Below are 20315 nucleotides of genomic sequence, written 5' to 3' on the forward strand. Positions count from 1 at the left end.
CTATCATGGCGGCAGTTGGAAACCGATTGCTGGTCTGTATGCTAATCTGTCCTTTCTTGCCTTGTTTTTGTTTGTTTGTTTTGATTGATTGTTTGTTTGTTTGCTTTGTTTTAACTCACAATTAGATATTCAACCCGTTGCGGAACACACGACAGATGACTACGCAGATGTTGAACGGCATTAAATGCATCTCAGCTCTCATTTACACCAACAAAATTTGTTTTTGTTTCGACGTCGAAAATGCAGACGCATTAAAGGGGTCTTATGACTAAGGAACGCTACCACAAGGAAGGTTGGGAGAGTGGGGGTACGGTTAAATTAATGACTCCTAATTGGGAGATACCTCGGTGCCTAAATACAAGTAAATTATCTCTCGTGTTGCATCGACCTGTGCGCTTCGCTAAAACAGTCTTCTTTCTAAAAAGCATAATCTTCCTACTGAAAAAATTCAATACATAGGCACTCTGGAGTCCTTCGGCATTCCAGAGTATAATTACAAGCGGCGACCGACGATGTTTCCAGCTCTTGTTTTTAGACAGCACGTTTCGTGAGCAGAAGCAGGTTGAAATGTCATCTAAGAGTGACAATTACGGCTTATACATGCCACTAGGGCTCAGTGAAACTAAGCATACCACCGTCGTTGTAACTAGATTTTTCTCATCGAAACACGACGACGACGCCTATCAAGAAATGTATCAGATATGTTATGTTCCACTTCACTTGAGTTAAGAATACTTCGACGCTGTGGAAAAGAAATGGTGCGGAAACAATCGAATGACATTTCATGACACGAAAGCAGTAATACAGATTTAATGCCGAGAGTGCCGGCTATTCACAAAGGCAGTTCCGCAGCAGAAATGTCACATCTCGATCGCTGTCTCGCTCTTTGAGAAACAAGTCAAGCGCATCCTTGTTGAATGGTGCTAAATCTATACGCGTTCAAAAATTGCCGTTTAATGATGAGAACTGAGTTTTCTAGTTTAATTCAGAGAATTGCCATAAGTCAACAATTTGGATTTGTTCATACGTATGCCCAAGAACAAAAGTGTAGAGGACCTGATGTGTCAGGAAGAAAATTATGCTGACTGGTTACGCCCAAAACGGGACGTCGTAACTTTTCTGGAAGAACAAAGAACCGTAACTGCTGGGCGGTAAGCAAATGGAGCAAAAAATAGCATGGGCAGTCAGATGCTCGCAGGGTTGGAATAATGGCTCACTCCTTCAATACCAGGCTTGCAGTGCTAGAAAAAAAAATGAAAGAAGTGAGTACTTTCGCTTTCCTATGAACCATGAATAAGAAATAATACATGGAATGCACTGACAGATATTTTCAACAGTGTAATGATCAGTAGCTTTTGATTTCTTCGAACACTTGAACTGGCGCCTTTCGTATCGGGTTGCTGTTAATGGCTACACAAATTCAGCTATGAACCACCATAGTACAGTGGGAAAAAGGCTCTTATGGAACATGTTCAGGACGTGTTTCGAGCTGACACGAAATATCTAGCAATAACATTTGGTTAAAAATGGTCTGGATGTGAGCATGAGCAGTTAAACATTTAGGGTTTCGTCGGCATTTATTGTGTTCCTGGTCGCAGCGGCTTTGGGAGTTGCGAAGCACATATTTCGGTCGTTCTAAACAAGTGTTTTGCTCTTTGTGCATGCTTTAAAAGCACTTTTTTAGTCTCACTGTTTACTTGAGGAAGCACTGTGAGAATGCGTTTTGACTGGACCAGCTGACTAAGGAGCACGTATACAGATTGAGACCAGATCCGATGCCAAGAGTAAGACTAGCTATCCATCAACGAATCTGTATTAAGTCGCTTCAAAATTATAAAACAACAAGACGCTGAACGAGACATACATTTAGATGCTGAACGTCTGCTACTGAAACTTTTACTCTTTCTTTTTTAGACTGCAAATCGATGGATATATTGTGTAGAGGCAGGAACCTCCTCATGTCTGGGAGAAAACGCTACAGGCTCACTCACGCAGGCACATAAAACTAAAATTAACCTTAAAGAACAAAAACATTAATTTTAGTTAATCTAAGCACCACTTTAAAGTACAGTTGTTTGTATCCGCATGGCAGAAACAACGCTCCTCTGGGCACCAGCAAAAACAAAGACAAAAAACAAAATAAGTGGCAAGCGGTGCCTCCTGGCGGCAAAGATGAGGCAGAGGCCGGAGGGGAGATTTCACACCAGAGAAGCGATAACACAATAAGCTTGCTTTTCGGCCAGCCTGCGTTCCTTTGTTTTTCGTGATGGGCATTCGACCTTACCCTCTTTCCGCTTACCACACGTTTTCCTTTCTTTCCTTCTTTTTTTCCCCTGCGTTCCCACAGTTTCGCGCAGTGTGTATCGCAGCTGCACACAAGGCTCTCACGCGAGAAGCCGCGCAAGGTTTAAGTCAAGCCAAGCCGAATCTAGCCAAGCCGGGTGCAGTCGTGAGGCGAGTCACACAATCTCACTTCTCGAACTCGCTTCTGCCGGGCGGCCGGTCCACCTTGTCGACCCGGCCAGACTCCCCAGCCTCACCCCACTTCCTCCCTCGCGCTGCACTGTGGGCTCGAGCGGTGCTCGCGGGCCCGGAGCCGAGAAATAAAGCCGGGATAAACCTGTCGTGCCGAGGTTTCGCGACCTCTCGAGACGGCTGGTGAACCTGTCGCTGAACAAGCCCACTCTCGGCGAATGAAGTCTCGATATCTGGCTCCTGTCGGCTGGTCTGAAATGAAACTGCACCTCTCGTCGCGAAGGGGAAGAAGTCGGGCAAAGAAATAACGCGGTATACTCGTACAGCCTTTTTTTCCCTTCTGATGATATTATTATTTCTTTCCTTTGGTTCTGAATTCCCGTTGTTCTTCAATCTGATCAAGCCTCTCTTTCCGTATCGTGTATTCTCTTTTTGTTTGTATTAAGAGTGAGATCTAGCTGCGCCCCCAGCAAAAGGATTTTCTCTGTTAATGACCTCTGTGCGGAGCAATGCAATTTCATCAGAGCTGCTGGCAACCTAGCCGATCATTCCTGTTAAGAATTGTCGTGGCAGTAAAAAAAAAACAGTTCGGTGCAAGCTTCAGCTCTTTTCTGGACGATATAACGTACACTGCGAGATGGGAGGGTTGTGAGCAGTCGGCTGATTATCTTCAACAAGTTAAGAAACAAACAAGTAGCGATTGATGGATTCGGTTCACCACTTATAAGTAAACTTTTTATTTTCATGCAAAACAACACCTCATTAATCATAGGAAACCCAGCAGAAACTAGTGCATCGTTTAGTGTTCGGATATATACGATGAAACTCACACAACTACTAGATGCAGCTCGTTTTAGAACGGTTCGATAACTACTTAAAACACGCCATCATAACGGGAACAGAGGGTTTAGCTACTTCAGAGCACATCACCACTAACACAAATACCAGTTTAGAGCAATGCCGTCAGTCCAGGAAAGTTTATTGCAGATAATTAGGGTACAAGGCAAGCTAATCATTATGAAAGCAAAGAGGCTAATCGTGTTAGACATCCAATGTACCTGCAGTAATAAGTAACGGTAAGAGTGAAGCAAACTTTCGAAATCACTGCATAGTTATCACAAACGCCCTCAAGTAAAATAAATGTCTTGAAATTGTGAGAAAACAAAGTCACTTTCGTAACGGCGAAAACCCGCGTCCTCAACTAAAACAAAAGGAACAAGTAGAGTGATATTATTTTAGTTAAATAAAGGCGATAGCAAGCGCAGAAAGCAAACACAAAAAGTGAGTAAAACGTATTAATGTCTTAAGATTAAGAGATTAAGGGAGTTGGGAGTTTACGGGCATAGGGTGGCCGCAGCTGGCAGAGGACAGGGTTATTTGGAGAGATATGGAGGAGGCCTTCTCTCTACAGTGGGTGTAGTCAGGCCGATGCTGATGCTGATGAAGCATTATTTGCCCTCTTTAAACATGGCTGCAGAACCAACACTTTCATCAAATAAGGCGTTAGACCACGATGAAATAGACCCACGTTTTGTTCCCATATAAACAGCCAGATCAATATGGGATCAGCAATAGAGAGGAGTACATCGACTGTCGGCTAGTTTATGCGAATGTCTTTCATCTAGTGGAATGTTACTGCACTGCATCCAACTGAGTAGATTGCCACGTCCGAAAAATCGAGATGGCCGCTTCCAACATGCAGACAGTGTTTCTCTTGAAGCAGTGCTTAACAAGAGAGCTGCTCACTGTTTAGTGTAATGCTACAGCTTAGTGCATTTGATGCGACGTAGTAGCAACCACTGTCCTCTTCTATTAAGTTGATGCAGCATTACCAATAACAATTATGAGTTGTGTCAAACAAAACATCCAGCTCTGCTGATCAGTGTTTATTTCTTATTTGACTCCAGGACCCTAACCTCCTCGCTCCATGCGAATCATAGTTTACTATACATGGCTGTAAACCTGTCTATTCCTGCACATACAAATTCACATCAATTTGTTCAATATAGGCACGTATGGAAGGTAACAGCGGATAATGTTCGTATGCGCGTCCATGCGCACAATGTGTTTTTTTTTACAATCATTCAAATCAAGAGAGCGCTAATTCGATTCTCACTCATAACTGCCACTTAAATATTTCAATAGTTAAAGGCGTAGCTGTCACATAACTAAAGATGAAAAAGTAAAACAACAAGAAAATGCTAGGGCACACCACGTTAACCAAGCCACGCATGCCTATTTCGGCGGAATTTGTACATCCAAGCCATGGACGACTTGGCATCTTCCGGAAGAGACGGAGAGTTTCTGTAGTGACCGCCTCCGCTTTCCAAGATCCCGAGGAGTGAAAAACAAAATCACAAAGCGGCTGGCTTGTATGTTGGGAGAGGGAGAGGGCAAATGGAGTGGAAGAAAATTTTCGAAGGCGAAACTAAACGGTTTCGCCGCAGTTCGGGGCAAGCGTATCCGCGCAATGCGTGGGCGCGGCGCCACCAAACCGGGCCGGTCCCTCGCATCCTCTGGTCCACAGAACATCCACTAAGCATCCCGGCATTTCAGGGAAGCATCGGAGCAAGCAACGCGGAGAATGCAGCAGGTTATACAGACACGCCGCACTCGCTCGCGGAAGTGCACGCATAAACAACACAACGCACGACCACGTTTGCCGCGGCAGTTTCGGCCGCTACGCGCGTCTTTAAATAAGTGAACGACGCGTGCGTGCGCACGCGTTTGTGAAGCGTGTGTTTGTCTGTACGTGCCAGAGAAGGCAGAGAGAAAAAGAGAAAAGAAAGCATCAGGGGCGGCCCGCAGTTAGAACGCACAGCTGAGCGGGCCGATGTCATTAACGCGTAATGCCCAACCACCGTTCGTTCTCGTACTTCTTTCATCTTTCCGTTCTCCTGCTCTCTTCCGCTTTCTGTCTTTCCCTTCCTTTATTCCGACTTTCTGCGGCCAGAAACGGAGCGACGGCGCACTTCCCTTCGCTTCCCTAACCAAACCTGCTTGGAAGGACGCCGCGAAACAACACGTTCGGGCCGTACGCACCGTGAAGCAAAGCTTGCCGAGGCCTGCCTCTACCGCCAGCGACGAGCCGCTGGCGGTCCGAGAAAGAGGCCGTTTATCGCGTCGAGGCGATTTGCTTCTAGAGCACGGGCTTCGTCCCGCTCGTCGCACGCCGCCGGAATTGCCGTAATAATAACGCCGCCTCCCTTCTTCCTTTCTTTCCCTTCTGTGCCGCTCGTGCGCACAGGCTCCTTGAGCGCATCGCGTCCGTTTTAAGTGCGCGCCGTGCCTCGCCGACTGGTCCGCTTCTCCGTCTCCTCCACCTCCTCATGACACCGCCGCTGCTATCTTGCGCATACTTTCTTTTTTTCATTTTCGTTTTCCCTTCCCCTTCTGACCGTCGTCTTCTCGCTTAATTCCCGGCGCTGCGCCGGTTCTTTTTTTGTTTTTGTTTTTTTCGGGAATGGCCGAGGAAGCACCTCTCCCTATAGTACACCCGCACGAATCGAGGAGGCGTGCATCGCGGCGGAGTCGCGAGCCGAGGTTGGCGCGCTATCTAGGTCAAGTGCTGCCGGTTTTGTGCCGGCCTGGTTTGTTCGGGACTTCTTATTTTGCCATGTTTTGCTTTTTCTGTACATGTGGCCCCGCCGCAGTGCCGGGTTTCCTGTTTCCGGTGCGCTCAGTATCGGTGACGCTACGTGTGAGACCGTAATGCCTCTCTCTCTCCCTCTCAGCCCTCCCTCCTACTTTCCTTTCCATCCACGTACGTCTCCGTTCCGACTTCCTCCCTTTTCTAGTGGATTATCAGTGGCGTTCCTGGTGGGATGGGCACGTTTTCCATAACTCGCGGAAATGATAGACGTCACGCCGCACTGCAAGTTACTCGAAAGACATTCACGTGGTTATTTGCTTTGACAAACTGTTTTTATGCGCAAAGAATGAATGGAAGTTTTAATAAATGGAATTTTCGAAAGTGTAAGCGCTACCTTGCGTAGATGAAGCTGAGAGGGTAAATGGCAGTACGGGCTCTACAGAAAACATGCCTCTGCAATTGTAGCGGCGGCTGTGGGAGAAGAGAATCAATTCTTCAGAAAACATAATGTCTACTTTGCAAAGCGCAGGCTGCTCGGAAGCCTTCAGAGCAGTCGTAGCGGTAAGCTATTATCAGAAGAACAATTGAGCGAATCAGCAAATGAAAGCACACCTGCAACCGCAAAACAGCTGTTCCAAACGAATAACGACGTGTGGCACTGCTATGAAGATTGCACATTTTCACTTGATAATATACACTGCAGTGCATGCTTCGGTCATGCGCTAAAGCTAGGGCCAGGCGACGGGAACCAAAGCGATGAAGTTATCCTGGGCCAATTATGGAAGCGCTTCAGAGCGGCTGCTTATGCTTCCATGCAGGGACATGCCATTCCGTGTCTGATTTGACCTTGGTTTAACCTTCAGAAGCACAGCATAGAAACAGATTGACTTTGGCGCATTGACAGATTGACCTTGGCCGGTCTGGATCAAAATCATTGTCAAACCATAATTGAGCGTCCCCGACACGATCGCTACGTCCAAATTTGGCACGGACTATTGCCAAAATGCTATCGCACGACATTTGCGTATATATATATATATATATATATATATATATATATATATATATATATATATATATATATATATATATATATATATATATATATATATATATATATATATATATATATATATATAGAGAGAGAGAGAGAGAGAGAGAGAGAGAGAGAGAGAGATAGAGAGAGGAGGGAAGGCAGGGATGTCAACCAGAGGTTATTCTGGCTGACTACTTTGCAGCTCTGCAGTGGGGAAGAGGGATGATGGGATTGAAAAGGGAAAAAGAAAAAGACAAGAGGCGAGGGGCACAGTCACAATTGGTCCCTCAAGCTAATCGCTCTCAGGAAGGAAAACAATGCCTTGTAGACCTTGAGGGCAGTCGACTGCTGTGGCCACGGTCACAAGGTGTTATCCTCTGTTAAAGTTCGAGGATCGAGGCGGTCCTGAGCACAACGCTGTGTATGTCTTTCGGTCGCAAAAGCAGAGCACTCACACAGGAAATGTGCAATTCTCTCCTCGCAGCCACATCTTTCACGATCAAGGCGGTCGGCCATCCCAATCCGGAATGCGTATTGCTTTGTAAATGCAACACGGAGCCGTAGGCGGCACAGCAATGTTGTTCCGCGACGCAATATATAATGTGGGGAAGACAAAGGCGCAGTCCAGGATCCAATGCCATGAGGCGACGGTTGAAAAACTAAGCCAGCGTTCCACGCTGAAATTATGAGCTTCAACGCCAACCTACGAAGCCTACATGCGGCGTCAACTCTTGATGGAGGGGTACTGACTTGATGTCAGTCATTGTGGGCAGCCCGGACAGCCTCGTCCACTTGGTTGTGCCCTTAGATACCGCAGTGTCCTGGCAGCAATTGAAAAATTCGATATGGCGCAGTGGTGCACATCGCGAATCTCTGCTACGAGTTGCTCATGCGACCCACGGCGTAGAGCAGCTTTCAGGCCTTGTAGGGCTGTTTCGGAGTGTGAACTAACCATACATATAGAGCTTCTTGGCTGAGGAACTCAACTGCAACCTGAAGGGCAGTTAGTTCCGCACCAGTTGAGGAAGTGCGGCAAGTCGTCTTCACCTTCATCAAGATCGACCTCACCGGCATCACCACAGACCCCGTAGAACTGGTTGAGTTAACTGGCCCATCTGTGCAGACAGACCTTTGGGTATAACCTTTCGGTATAACCATGATTAAACCCTGCCTAACGTTTTTTTGCTATCATGAGCGCCGTGACATCATTGGCGCTGTTCCTGCTGGCAGCTGCCATCAGCCGGCAGACTTCACGTCACTAGCCACAGAAAAATAGTCCACCGAGGCTATCAAGGTCTCACTTCAGAAAATTTACATCTGCAGTCCAAACTTCGGCCAGACTGTCGGAGGCATTTCTCCTTGTTCAGAGATCAGCACTGCAAAGTGCTCCCGCACGTGTTCTTCTTCTGATTCTCCACCCAGTTTTCAGTGAGCCGAGTGCATAGCCATTTCTATTTTAAAAAGAATGCTAGTAGGTCTTTCGCATAATTACAGTTTCGATCAAAAGTTTTCAGGACAGTTGGTCTGTTTTTGAGCGGCATATTGGAGTGTTTACGTTACCTATAAGAGGCTTAAAAGGTGAGGACGTCGATTTTCCTGACCTTACTGAGAATTAGAGGTTTAACGTTGCCCTGAAGACTTTGACAAGGAGTTTGCATTGGATTTCACTGGGTGATGTACGTCAGAACCTACACCGAAGCGAGAACGCGCTCATCTAGCTAGGCCCTGTACTAAATTCTAAGTATGTTTATTTACTTACGATTATCAAACATACTTTCCCCGTGCAAATTTTGCCTTGATTGATTGATTTGCTTTATTTGCAGGCCGTTTCCTAATTAATTTTTGCAAAGTAATTTGAAAGAAAGACAAATTTCATTTTCAATTGACAGCATTCATTCTGATGTAGCCATGGAGAAGCTCTTTTTGCTGCTAATAAAGGTCGGATTACATCTCAGCATCGAAATCAGCAGAACTGAGTCTACTGTACAACAGAGGCCTTTCTCAGCAACCTCCATTCGCTTCGCTCCTCTCCTGCACCGACGGCGTCCTCACTGTCCCAGCAAGTTTCTTAAGCTCGTCACTCCATTGGGACCTTTGGCTATCCCTGCCCCTTTCCTTCCCTTGTTGACGACTCTCTCAGTACAGCATTTTACTGGTTACCATTTCCGCACATTGCGTGTCGCATTCAAGCCCATTTAATTTGTCTTCCCGATTTCGGTTGTTACCCTCAGCCAGTTGTAAGTCAGCGCCCGTTGCCTTTTTCGTGCTGCTTTAAGAATGACCATCAGCTCCCTTATATTTCTTTACCTCCGCTTGTAATTCTATCCCTTTTGAAAGCCATGATGTACACACCGACAACGCTGTAGTAACCGCCACTGAATCCAGCAATCAAGCCGCGTCTTTCACCTCGCCCAACTAACGACTAACCACGTAGACGGGAGGTTTCGGCGATTTCGGAAATCCAGTGGCCGTTTCCACCTGACCGAACCGCGAGAGTTCGGTTTCCGTACGGCTCGTTTACGCGCTACTGATTTCGTCTTTTCAGCCCCAGTGCGCCCCGCAAGAAATGCCCATCCAAGCTTCAGGGATACCGCGGCGCTCCCAGTGGGCGTAGTATGAGTCGGACAGGAATAAACAGCGAATAGAAATTACCCGCTTCCTCGCCCGCTGTCCATTTCCGGTGCCACAAACACCGACCAAGCGGCAGCGAGCCAAGGGGAGCATCCAGACGCAATCAGCGCCTTCTGCACCGGGCGCTTCCTGCAGCGCAACCGAGCGCGAAAGCAACAAATGAGCGAGAACAGGGAAAGAGAAGTCGGCGGCGCGCGAGATTGGCCTCCTGAACGTGAAACTCTGCCGCCGCCGCCAGGATTTCCGAACCGAGGGACGCCACCGCTGAAGCACAGCCCTGCGTAGGTCCGAGACTCAGCAGCGCGCGCCGCTAGCCTCCTTGGCCGGCGGCGTGAACGAGCTCCCTTCTCCGGCTCTCGCAGCAGCGCGGGCAGCGTGGTGGTCGCGGGCAATCCGTCATCTTCAATCTTGCGCCGGGAACGGCGGCAGAATCACCTCTGGCGTTTTCCGGTGCCGCTCTCTCCTTTCCATGATCCGATTCGTCTTCTGCGCCATGTTTGCCGCTCGCTGGCCCACTTTATTTCTTTCCTTTGCATTTTTATTCATTTTTTAACGGCGAAGTGTGTTCTGGTTCTTGGCCCGCACTTGCGCCGTCCGGCCTCGCCAGCCTTGTCTTCCTCTTTTCGCATTTCTTTTCGTCTGTTCACCAATTTCAACATCTACGCTGCCACGAACTCATGAATGGTCGGTCAGCAATTTGTGGGTCCAGCTTCCGTTCTCGGTTCTCGGACCGGCATCCTGCATCGGCTTTTCTTCGTTTGTTTGGCGGTTGCGTTCCTTTTTGTGTGTGTGTGTGTGTGTGTGTTCAGGGTATTTTGCGGGCAATTTTCTTTCTGTCGTCCGCTCTTCTCTGCGCATGGGTGGCCTGCTCTTACCTCTTGTCCTCATTGTGTGTTGGTTAGGAAGCGCCAGTTACCGTGTGGGTAAGAAAAAGAATAAATGGGCGTTACTAAACCTAACTACGTAACTGACAGTAACTTAAGCTGCAATTCAAACGAGCTCCTCGGTCACTCTCTCAGCCGTGGTTAGCGCGTGGTTCCGGAGGCGACGCCAGCTCTACGATTGGGCACTAGGACGACGTCTTTGTATATGGAAGCTGTTTCAAAGAGCCAATGCGTTAGGCTTGGAACCGCTCGAATTCCAGATCGTAGACTTTTACTATTAACTTAAATTGAAGCACCTATATGCTGTTGTGGTAAGCTTACATGGTAATTAGTGAACTGAAGAGACTGGCTCAAGTGCGAAAGTGGTCGCATGTGGGCTCACGTTCCGCCGTTACTGTCGCTGTGGCAATATACCTTGAAAGAAAACAAAAGTACTAAAAAGCCAGAATGCAAGTTTATACGTTCATGCGTTCCGCACGAAGCTTCACGCTTTAATAAATTTATTCCTTGACTGTGTTGAAATTAGTGGAAAATACACGCAAGCGCCGAGGACACGCAAGAAACGGTTCAAATCTATGCGATATGTAGAGCATAAGTTTCGCCCTTTGTCCCAGTAGAAGCCCAAACCAGCGCTCTTCTCAATCACAGCAATTACACTTGAGAGTTTTCAGAGTGAAAGGTTTTAAGGAATGAATGTGTAGCGAAGCATGACGCCAATTATTTTTTTTAAAAAATGAGGAAATGTCAGAAATATATTCCGGTACCGCCGTACCAACCATACAGAACTGGCATACCATATCAAACTCGCGTGTATTTTGGCGTCGCAAGCCTTTTTCTCGCTCCTGCCTTTCATTTTCTGCACAACGTGATGTCAGCTGACCTTGATCTTGAAGTACATTTAAATAAATAGAAAAATGGACAATTAAAACGACCAATAGAGCCTGGTGAGCAGATGAGAAAAAGGGGAAAGGTAAAACTTGGTGCTGGGCTAGTTGGTTAAACATTTATTTGAAACAGGTTAGCGCTACTAAAAAAGACGAACACAAGGCGAGAGAACGAAGACACGACTCATCTAGCGCTCATCTGTGTCGTGTCGTCGTTCTCTCGCCTTGTGTTCGTCCTTTTTAGTGCTAACCTGTTTCAAAGGAAAAAGGTGCTCGTTATGACGTACATGACGGAAGCCAACAGTCACCGAAACCAAGGAGCACAGGGCATGTCTTTTTTTCTTATATGTGGTTTTAATCAATGGGAGATTAATGAAAGCACAAGAAAAAACAATCCCCCACACCTCGGAAGTCGGGGGCTCAGATCCCACCGGCGGCATGTGGTTGTTTTTTCTTTTGTTTTTATTAACCTCCAATTGATGGAAACCACAAATAAAAAAAAGACATCCCCTATGCTCCTTGGTTTCGGTGACATTTGGATTCCGTCATCTATAGGGCCTGAACGACTCGTATGTATGAGTAGGAAGTGTGTTGATCATTCATGTTTGAATGTCTGTTGTTGCCTATATATGCGTTTACTCATAGTGCTGCACTGCGCTGCGCAGTGTTGCGGAATGAAGTATGACCTATAGCATAACAGTGCGGAAGTCGAGGACAAAAGAAAAGCCAGACAACACGAGCGCACGTGTTGTCTGGGTTTTAGTTTGTCCTCGTCTTCCACGATGTTATAATATGGATCGCAACCAACTTGTCCAGCTCTCTGTCCTTTGAAGTGTGACGTTGCACTGGCTATAGCCCTGTGTTGCTTACCACACAGTATGTAACGTTTATGTGTGTAAAGAAAGTTTCTTAATGCGTGCTTAACGCGTGCTTAATGCCGAAACGCGGTACACAACGGCGCTCGCAGTTCGTGTGCGCCACCCCAAAACGTATGATTAGAGAATCTCTCTGTGAAAGGTCATGCGCCGATGTTTCGTAGACTGTCTGCAAAACAGTGTGTTCCGATGTGCAAGCGTGTGGGTGCAACTCATCGGCGTCTGTTCAACAGGTTGGTCTCAACGGCTGATTTATTTCTCGCAGGTGGTGACAAGGACCAGCACCATGATCCGGGACCAGCGGAGGGCCGGCAGGTGCCGGCGGCCTGTCCAAACAGCAGCAGAGCTGCCCGTGTTGTTTCTGCTACTGCTGTCGCTGGGCGACATGGCCCACGCTTTCTGCCCCATGCGGTGCGTCTGCAATGACGAGAAACTGACGGTGCAGTGCGCAGGCGCCGCGCTCGACGTCATCCCCATCACCCTAAACCCCGAGATCCGCGAGCTGCACCTGACGCGCAACAACATCCGCAACATCATGTCCGCCTTCAGCGTCTACCAGCAACTCAAGTTCCTCGACGTGTCCTACAACCAGCTGCGGACTCTGGGAGCGGACAACTTTCCGCTGGCCGAACTCAAAGTGCTTCTACTAGACAGCAACGCGGTGACCGAACTAGAGGCCAACACGTTTCGGGGTCTTCAGACGCTCTTAGAGCTGCAGCTGAGACGCAACGCGCTGACCTACGTGCCGTCCAGAGCGTTTCACGACATGCGAAGCCTGGAACGACTCGACCTCTCGCACAACCAGATCGCCAGGATAGACCCGGACGCGTTCGTCGGCCTGCACAGGATCAAGTCGCTCATCTTAAGGGATAACAAGCTGAGCCACGTTCCCACACCTGCCTTCCACCACGTACCGCACCTGCTGTCGCTCGATCTCGGAATGAACGGCATCCCCACCGTTGTGGACAATGCCTTCAGCCACCTGGTGAGGCTGCGGGAGCTCAGCATGGACCGCTGTTCCACCGCCATCTTGGAACCGGGAGCCTTTTCGAGCCTCGTTTCGCTGGCTAACTTGCGGCTTCAAGACAATGCCTTCGTCGCGTTCCCGACGGACGCGCTGTCTGACCTGCACAGGCTAGAAGAGCTGCACTTTGGCCGCAACAGTGTGAGAAGCCTCTCGGAGAACAACTTCAGGGCGCTCGAAAACCTCAAGCGTCTCTACATCGTGCGCTCAGAGTTCTTGGACCACATCGACGAGCGCGCCTTTAGCCAGTGCACGCAACTCGAACTAGTCGTACTCGAAGAGAACCGGCGCCTGCGCTATCTGTCACCGGCAACCTTCACAAATCTGCGTCAGCTCTCCAGAGTTAGCCTCAGGGCCAACGGCTTTGAGTCGTTCCACCCGGACCTCCTTCCCTGGAATCAGCTAATCTCCTTCGACCTTAGAGACAACCCCATTGTATGCAACTGCAGCGTCATCTGGCTTTGGGACCTTCTGCGGTCTCTGGACCAGACGGGCAACTGGACCAACGTACGCTGCCACAGCCCGACTCACCTGAGCCGGGAACTTCTGCGTGGCCTGTCGCACTACGACCTGGACTGCGACGGCCGAACGAGGCGGAACATCCTGATCGTGGGTCTGTCGACCACAGCCATCTTCGCCGTCGTAGTTCTGGCGCTCGTGCTGTGGTACCGTCGCAAGGTATCCAGCGTCCTCAAGAAGCAGCTGGACACGGCCAGCCTCCACGACCCGCACATGGGGCAGTTCCACAAGTCGGAGAGTGCGATGGCTCTACCTCCGGCGGCGCACGTCACCTACAACGGCAAGTTCAGGCCGACGCCCCTGGCGTACATCTAGAGCGACGGCCGTCGGCCACGGCGCGCAAGCCACAACAACACGTCCATATCCACCCTCACGTCTGTGTGTGGACGCTTTCCGAATCACGACTGCCGTCTTTCCTTAGCAGCAGCAGCAGTAGCAACAGCTGTCGTGGCGCGCTGCGGCGATGGCTTTGGTGCGCAGGAACGCTTTCTTCTTTTTGCATTCGTGAGTAGCACGGTCCATAGACTCTTTCTATACGTTGGTGGAAGACGATCACAGATGCAGTATAGAGTGAAGAAAAAGGAAAGAAGAGATAAGATTGCAAGGCGCGTGCAGCAGCGGGTTGCAGAACACAACATATCTCCAAAAAAGAACTGCGCTTTTGTTGTGCTTTCCTCTCCTTTTCTCCCGACGCGCCAGTATGTGCGGTGCCAACGCCCATCCCCGAGAGCGGTATTTTATGCAAACGCGACGGCGCGTGCAACTCTTTGTGAAGGACGTGTTGCGCTGTCTTCTTTTCTTTTCGCCGTACTTTGCCGTTTTCAGGAACGTTGCGGCCAGAAAAAAAAAGGGGGTGGGGGGCGAAGTGACTTAGTCCTACGGTGAACGTCGCCCTCGGCTTCGCTCACCTCGACATATCCAGCAGTTTTCTGCCGCGCTGAGGCAACTCTGTGTTTGTATAATCGTGCAGCGTAGATGTGGACTTACGTATAGGGGAACCAGGACACGCAGTGAATGCAAGGCGGCATGTGCAAAGGAGAAGCCTCCGACGCCACTCAACACGTTTTTGTATCGTAAGTACCTCTCCTTGATACACCTCGTTTTGCCCTGTATTCTGTATTCAGCGCAAGCTATTCCATTTTATTCGCATAGTCTCTGTTAAAATTAGAGCAGCGTACGTACAGCTTTGGTCGAAAGTGTTCAGGCCTCATGATTTGCCTTTCATCCGTGTAGTGGAGTCATTCAGACACCACTGAAGGTGCAAATTGCTGTACACTCTAAACAGGAATCCGCCTAAAGGGTAGTAAAAAGAGACTAAGCTGTCGCCTAGCGCACTACATTTTAAGAAAGGGAGTGCTTTCTCCTCTTTTACTCCTTTCTGTTTAGAGTGCAGGATGAGGAATACCCTCGTCCTTACCTTTCAAGGCATTTCGGTATTTAAGAATGTGCTTTGCTGCAAGGAGCACTATCAAACTATATGACCAGTAGGCTTCCTATCAAAACTGTATACTTGAAAGATAGCTGTCATAATTAGGAGTGAAGATGTAAGACAGCGCTTCGGAGATCGTGTCTGCTCAAACGTAGCGGGAGACCGCCGCTCGAAGTGAATCCCAGTCCAAGCGCGTACAAGTATTCGGCCATTACATGTGCCCACTGGAGAAATGTGTATTTATTGAGACGAAGCGCACGTGCGTGTATACGGACAATTCATGCCTGGGTCACGATTTGTAGGAGGAGATCAGACACGAAATTCACTGGGTGTTTCTGAAGGTTCTAATCGCCACCTTCAGAAGCATAACAGCATGTGGTTCATTCCTGTTCTGTTTTTTTTTTCGTTTTAGTCCTGCGTTCATATTTCAAACGGATGCTTTATGGGGTTACCTTCGACTGGAGCGTATTATATTTTGTTTCTGGCATGTCCTGGGGACAGAATAAGATTTAGGACAGTTAGAGCCTATTTTTTGAGGGCACAGTAAAAACACGCAAAACAACTTGCTGTCCTGTGCGATGTGTCGCAATCCAGTGTCATGTAGTTCCGCAAATCGTACAAGTAACTTAACATACGGTACTATCATAAATTCCTCACTACGTGGGAGAAAAACTTGGAGAAGAGCTGGTGTTTTAACAGCGGCACCTTAAGCGAGCGTTCATTCAAAATCAATTTTTTTCCCAGTTTGGTGATAAACTTGTGATCAAACGTGTGTGTGTGTTAGAGAAAGTTGCACGCTCACGATCTAATTCACATACTACAAAAGGTTTACCAGGACGCGCCTTGTTTTCTACATTGGGAGGGGGGGGGGGGGTGGTTGCTTAAGCTTTGGGCAGCTACCATACGCCTGCAAGCTGCCTGGAGGGTGAAGCGAACTTGCGTTAGAAGGTGGGCAGCCAAGAGAAAAAATAAAAATAAAAATTGCCCGAACCACCTATGGCACAACGGGCGGGACGAAGCGAACTGTCATTCAAAACTGAAACACATTACTTCGGGCTTAATAGATTTTCATATCCGTACGCACCATGTGGTTCTTCCTAAATCAAATGCTGAGCACCTGTACATATTCTACTGAGTCGGTCCAGCGTAGAATCCATACATCCGGTCCCTTCTTCGTGCACAGCGTATGCAGCATAGCGTCAGGTGGCACCGTCCTGAAGAATGTAGACTTGACTTTAAGCTTTAGTTGCTAGCTCGCCAAGGAAGCCACGACTGACACAAAATTGATGCCAGTCGATAAAGCCACAAGCAAAGACCAGCGTGGAAAACTGAAAACTTGCTACAGACGCTTCGTAAAGACACTGAATTTTTTAAATTAAAATAACACGTGTACACGACTCAATTAAGAGCAACGTATCAAGTGTCAACAATTTTCAGTTTGTGATTGTGCGGCTGCGTCAAAAAACCGGCGAGTTTCTGCGAATAAGTATGCCCACACTGGCTTCCTGCTTTGGTCCTAGCTCGCCACTAAGTTTCGGCGTGTTCGCGCTACCCCGCGCACGCCAGTTCTGCAAAGTAAGCAACGAAGCAATTGATACAGTGAAGTCACGCTTACGTCTCATTTCTTGTACACCCATGGGGGGACGTAAGAGATACTTTTTGCCACTTCGACAACCGCTCTGTCAGCTCGACGGCTATTGCTGGTTAAAAGGGAAGAGAAGGTCTCTTGCTTTCCCCTAAGGATATACGTTGAATTTTGCGCGATATTCCCACTTGTATCATTTTCTAAATGGTTCCATAGCGCAAGCAATCTCTCGCATTCAACGAGCCTTAGATTTTTTTTTTACTAGCTGTAACACCAGTACAAGCCTGTTTCATGTTTTCTGTTCTTTAAAAACAACTTCTCTTTCGCGAAAAAAGAAAACGAAGTGAACCACTCTTTCCTGTTGCATAACAAACAGACAGTAGAAGAGACTAAAGGAGAGGAAACCACCGGCCACATAAAACAGGCCATTTAACGATGCGGCCGTTCGGAAGCGCCAGGACGTAAGGAAAAGTCTAATGGCCCATGTTTCTTTCTAAAGCCCGGTCCTTTGTTACCCGCTCGCCTTCTCCCGCCGCCACCTCGGTGACTGTTGGGAAGGCAGGAGAATGTGCTGGACCCCGAAACAAGTCCTCTTCCAGCAATCTGCTTACGAGCGAAAAGCACGAGGAAACCGGGGGGGGGGGGGGGGGGGGGGGGGGTTAGGAGGGTGTGCTCATGTAAATGCTAGAGCCAGCTAGCTTCCCATTCCTAGCCGAACTCACGCGACACAGAGACCCGAAAGCTCAGCTCGGCCACACTGAATTCCGTGCAGCTCTGGCTCAACTGCGCAGGCAACGATACAGCGTTGCTCTACCAACGCGTGCGAAGTTTGACGTACAATACGCGCGAACTGTGCGCATTATATCTAACCAAAACCACAAAACGTCTTTCAGGATAATTTCACGCGGATTTTCGAAACGCAACGTAACCACGGGCCAGTCCCTTTCACGCAATGACCCCTTAAATTCCCGAAATCCCTGAACAGACAAAAAGAAACGCAGCATTGGTTCTGGCGTTCGATTATGCGATGGGAAAAGGAAGAGTAACAAGCGTAACTTATTCAAGCGTTACCTGGCGTGTTTACGCAAATGCGACAGTGGCGCGTAGCATCGATTCGTGGCGGGGCATGTTGTTATGTAAACGGCGCGGCCTGGCAGAAATGTCGCTTTGCGGCGAAGCCGCCTCGGTGCTGCTAGATCGAAGGTTGGTCCTTATAGCAGGCGCGCGTTACAGAACGATGCACCTCGTTTAGATCGACGTAGGGGGCTTCCAGAAATTCAGAACTCGTCTCAGAGGTTTGAAGCGAACTGTTTGCATTGAAATGTCCAGCGCGTTCGTCCTTTGGGCCGATTTTTCATTGGAACGCTGAAACATTGCAATAAATTTATGGAAAGCGTGGATACGCGATCTCAGCTGGACTAGGAATGTGTAAGCGCCAACGAATTATTATTAGATCACGAGAAGCTACTGGCACTAGTAATATACTCGACGAATCGCGTGCATTTAATTAATCTTGACTCACCAAAACGCCTAAAGTACGGCGGAGGATATTCCACGCATGGGTTGGGTTAGACTGTAACCAGTTTAGGCTAGCATTGTGGCTTTGTCTGTCGAGTAACGACCACAATGATATGAAACCACGGGCCTGCACGCGGAAGTTTTAGTAATTAAAGTAAGTCCCACTATTCAGCGTAATTATTACCTCAATAAAGGTCAGTGGTTTCGGATTTTCGGGAAGCAACGTTCTTTTAAACGCTTGCGAAAATGGCAAAGTGCCCCGTACAGCGAAGTTCATGCCCCGTTCCGTTCTTACGTCCTTTCTCATGTTTAACATTCTCGGGAAAAAATTTTGAAATTGGAAACTTGCCACTGTTATGGAAATATTGAAGGCAATTGCACATTCTTCTGATGTGTTAGCAAAATCTTTCTTTTGAAGTGTTTCCATCCGTCGCATCGAACAGCTAAGACTGCTATAGAAAACTAATAGGGAACGTTTTTGATGCTAACAAAAACGTTACTAGAAAAAAAAACGCAAGATCTCCGTCGGGGGATCTGCGGCTATATTAATTATTATAGTGAAATCTTACATTATACGAAAAAAAATTGCGTTCATAAGCGGTTTCCCGCTCAAAAACGCTTTTGTCCACAATTTTTGGTTATGTGAAAGGTCTATTCCGAGGGGTGTCGTGGCTTGAACTTGCTCTTGGCTGCACAGAATTATTTCCGATGCGGCGTAGACCGGGCAAAGCCCCGACGCTTCGGGAAGAGCGCAGCTCGCCGGAGAGAGCTGGAGTGCGCGCGAGGCGGCCGGGGAGAGATTAGGGCAGGGCGCCGTGATGACGGAAACGAGGAGCAGCGGCCCGCGAGAGCACGGCCGGAATGGGGAGAAGCAGCCCTGTTTTCGCACAGATTAGGGATTCGCGGGGAGCGGCCGCAGCAGCGCGCCGCAGAGCGCCTCCACTAGCCTATAAAAGCCGGCGAGGGAGAGACTGAGAGTGGGAGAGAGGAGTTCGGTTTCGCCGTAATGCGCACGGCTCGTGGCGGCTGCTAAGCGATCCCACTTTCCTACTGGGAAGTGGACACCTGTCACGTGATCTCCTTCCGCGCGAAGTCGCTCTCGCATGGGCGAATGGCCGCTGATATCGCGGTCCGCGATGAAGCAGGTGAGCCAGAAAATACCTTCGCCACTCATCGCGCGGTTTTCACGTCGCGTGACGTCGTCACCCAAAACGTAATATTTTTAGCGAGAGGAGAAAGATGCGCATACTCCGAAAGTTGTTTTTTTTTTGACAGCTGTCTTTACGTGTCCGTTTTGAAAACTATATTTTTCTGCGTCGACAAAGAAGCTTTGCTTTGAGAAGTTTTGAGGAATACCACTGTAAGGATGTCGAAGAAAATGTCCAGCCCGTTGAAGCCAACTCATCTGCGGAGAGCGCATGCGTTTTACCAAATACTGCACCGCACCTTAGAGTTAATGAGGCAAATCAGGGGAAAACAAATGGGCGAAAGCGCTCAACATCAAGAAGCAAGCTTGCCTGCCCTGCTTTCTCTTGCACATCAGAGATTATGTCGAGTTTATCAACATCATGTTACAGCGCCCAGCCACGCAAGCCTCTCTGCGAGGGAAAAATAGAAGCGGGAAGAAGAGCACAGCGGCTACGGCTTTTATATTCACCCCGCCCGGCAAGGAAACAAAGGGCGTCGATCCCCGATGGGGGCTAACAAAGGAGCGGCCCAAGGCGAAGCTCTGCTCGGCTGACTTGGTAATCAGCAGGTCCCCGCCGCGTCATTATTGTGACAGTCAATTGTGTCGCTTCTGCAAGGAAAGAAGAAAGGGAGAGAGAGCAGCTTGCCTGTGTGTAAATTTATACAGGGTATCAA

At 48.5% G+C, this 20315-nt stretch overlaps 1 protein-coding gene across 3 annotated transcripts in view; it reads left to right on the plus strand.

The window, feature by feature from the left end:
- Window positions 1-20315, plus strand: part of LOC144125366 (uncharacterized) — a 187013-nt gene that overhangs the window by 148512 nt on the left and 18186 nt on the right. For all 3 annotated transcript variants that reach the window (XM_077658685.1, XM_077658684.1, XM_077658686.1), the window contains exon 3: window positions 12643-14993. In XM_077658685.1, the coding sequence (XP_077514811.1) occupies window positions 12664-14235 (1572 nt within the window). In that variant the 5' untranslated portion in view covers window positions 12643-12663 and the 3' untranslated portion in view covers window positions 14236-14993. The remainder of the gene's footprint in view (window positions 1-12642; window positions 14994-20315) is intronic.

The sequence above is a fragment of the Amblyomma americanum genome, chromosome 3, assembly GCF_052857255.1.
Source record: "Amblyomma americanum isolate KBUSLIRL-KWMA chromosome 3, ASM5285725v1, whole genome shotgun sequence".
Classification (NCBI taxonomy): domain Eukaryota; kingdom Metazoa; phylum Arthropoda; class Arachnida; order Ixodida; family Ixodidae; genus Amblyomma; species Amblyomma americanum.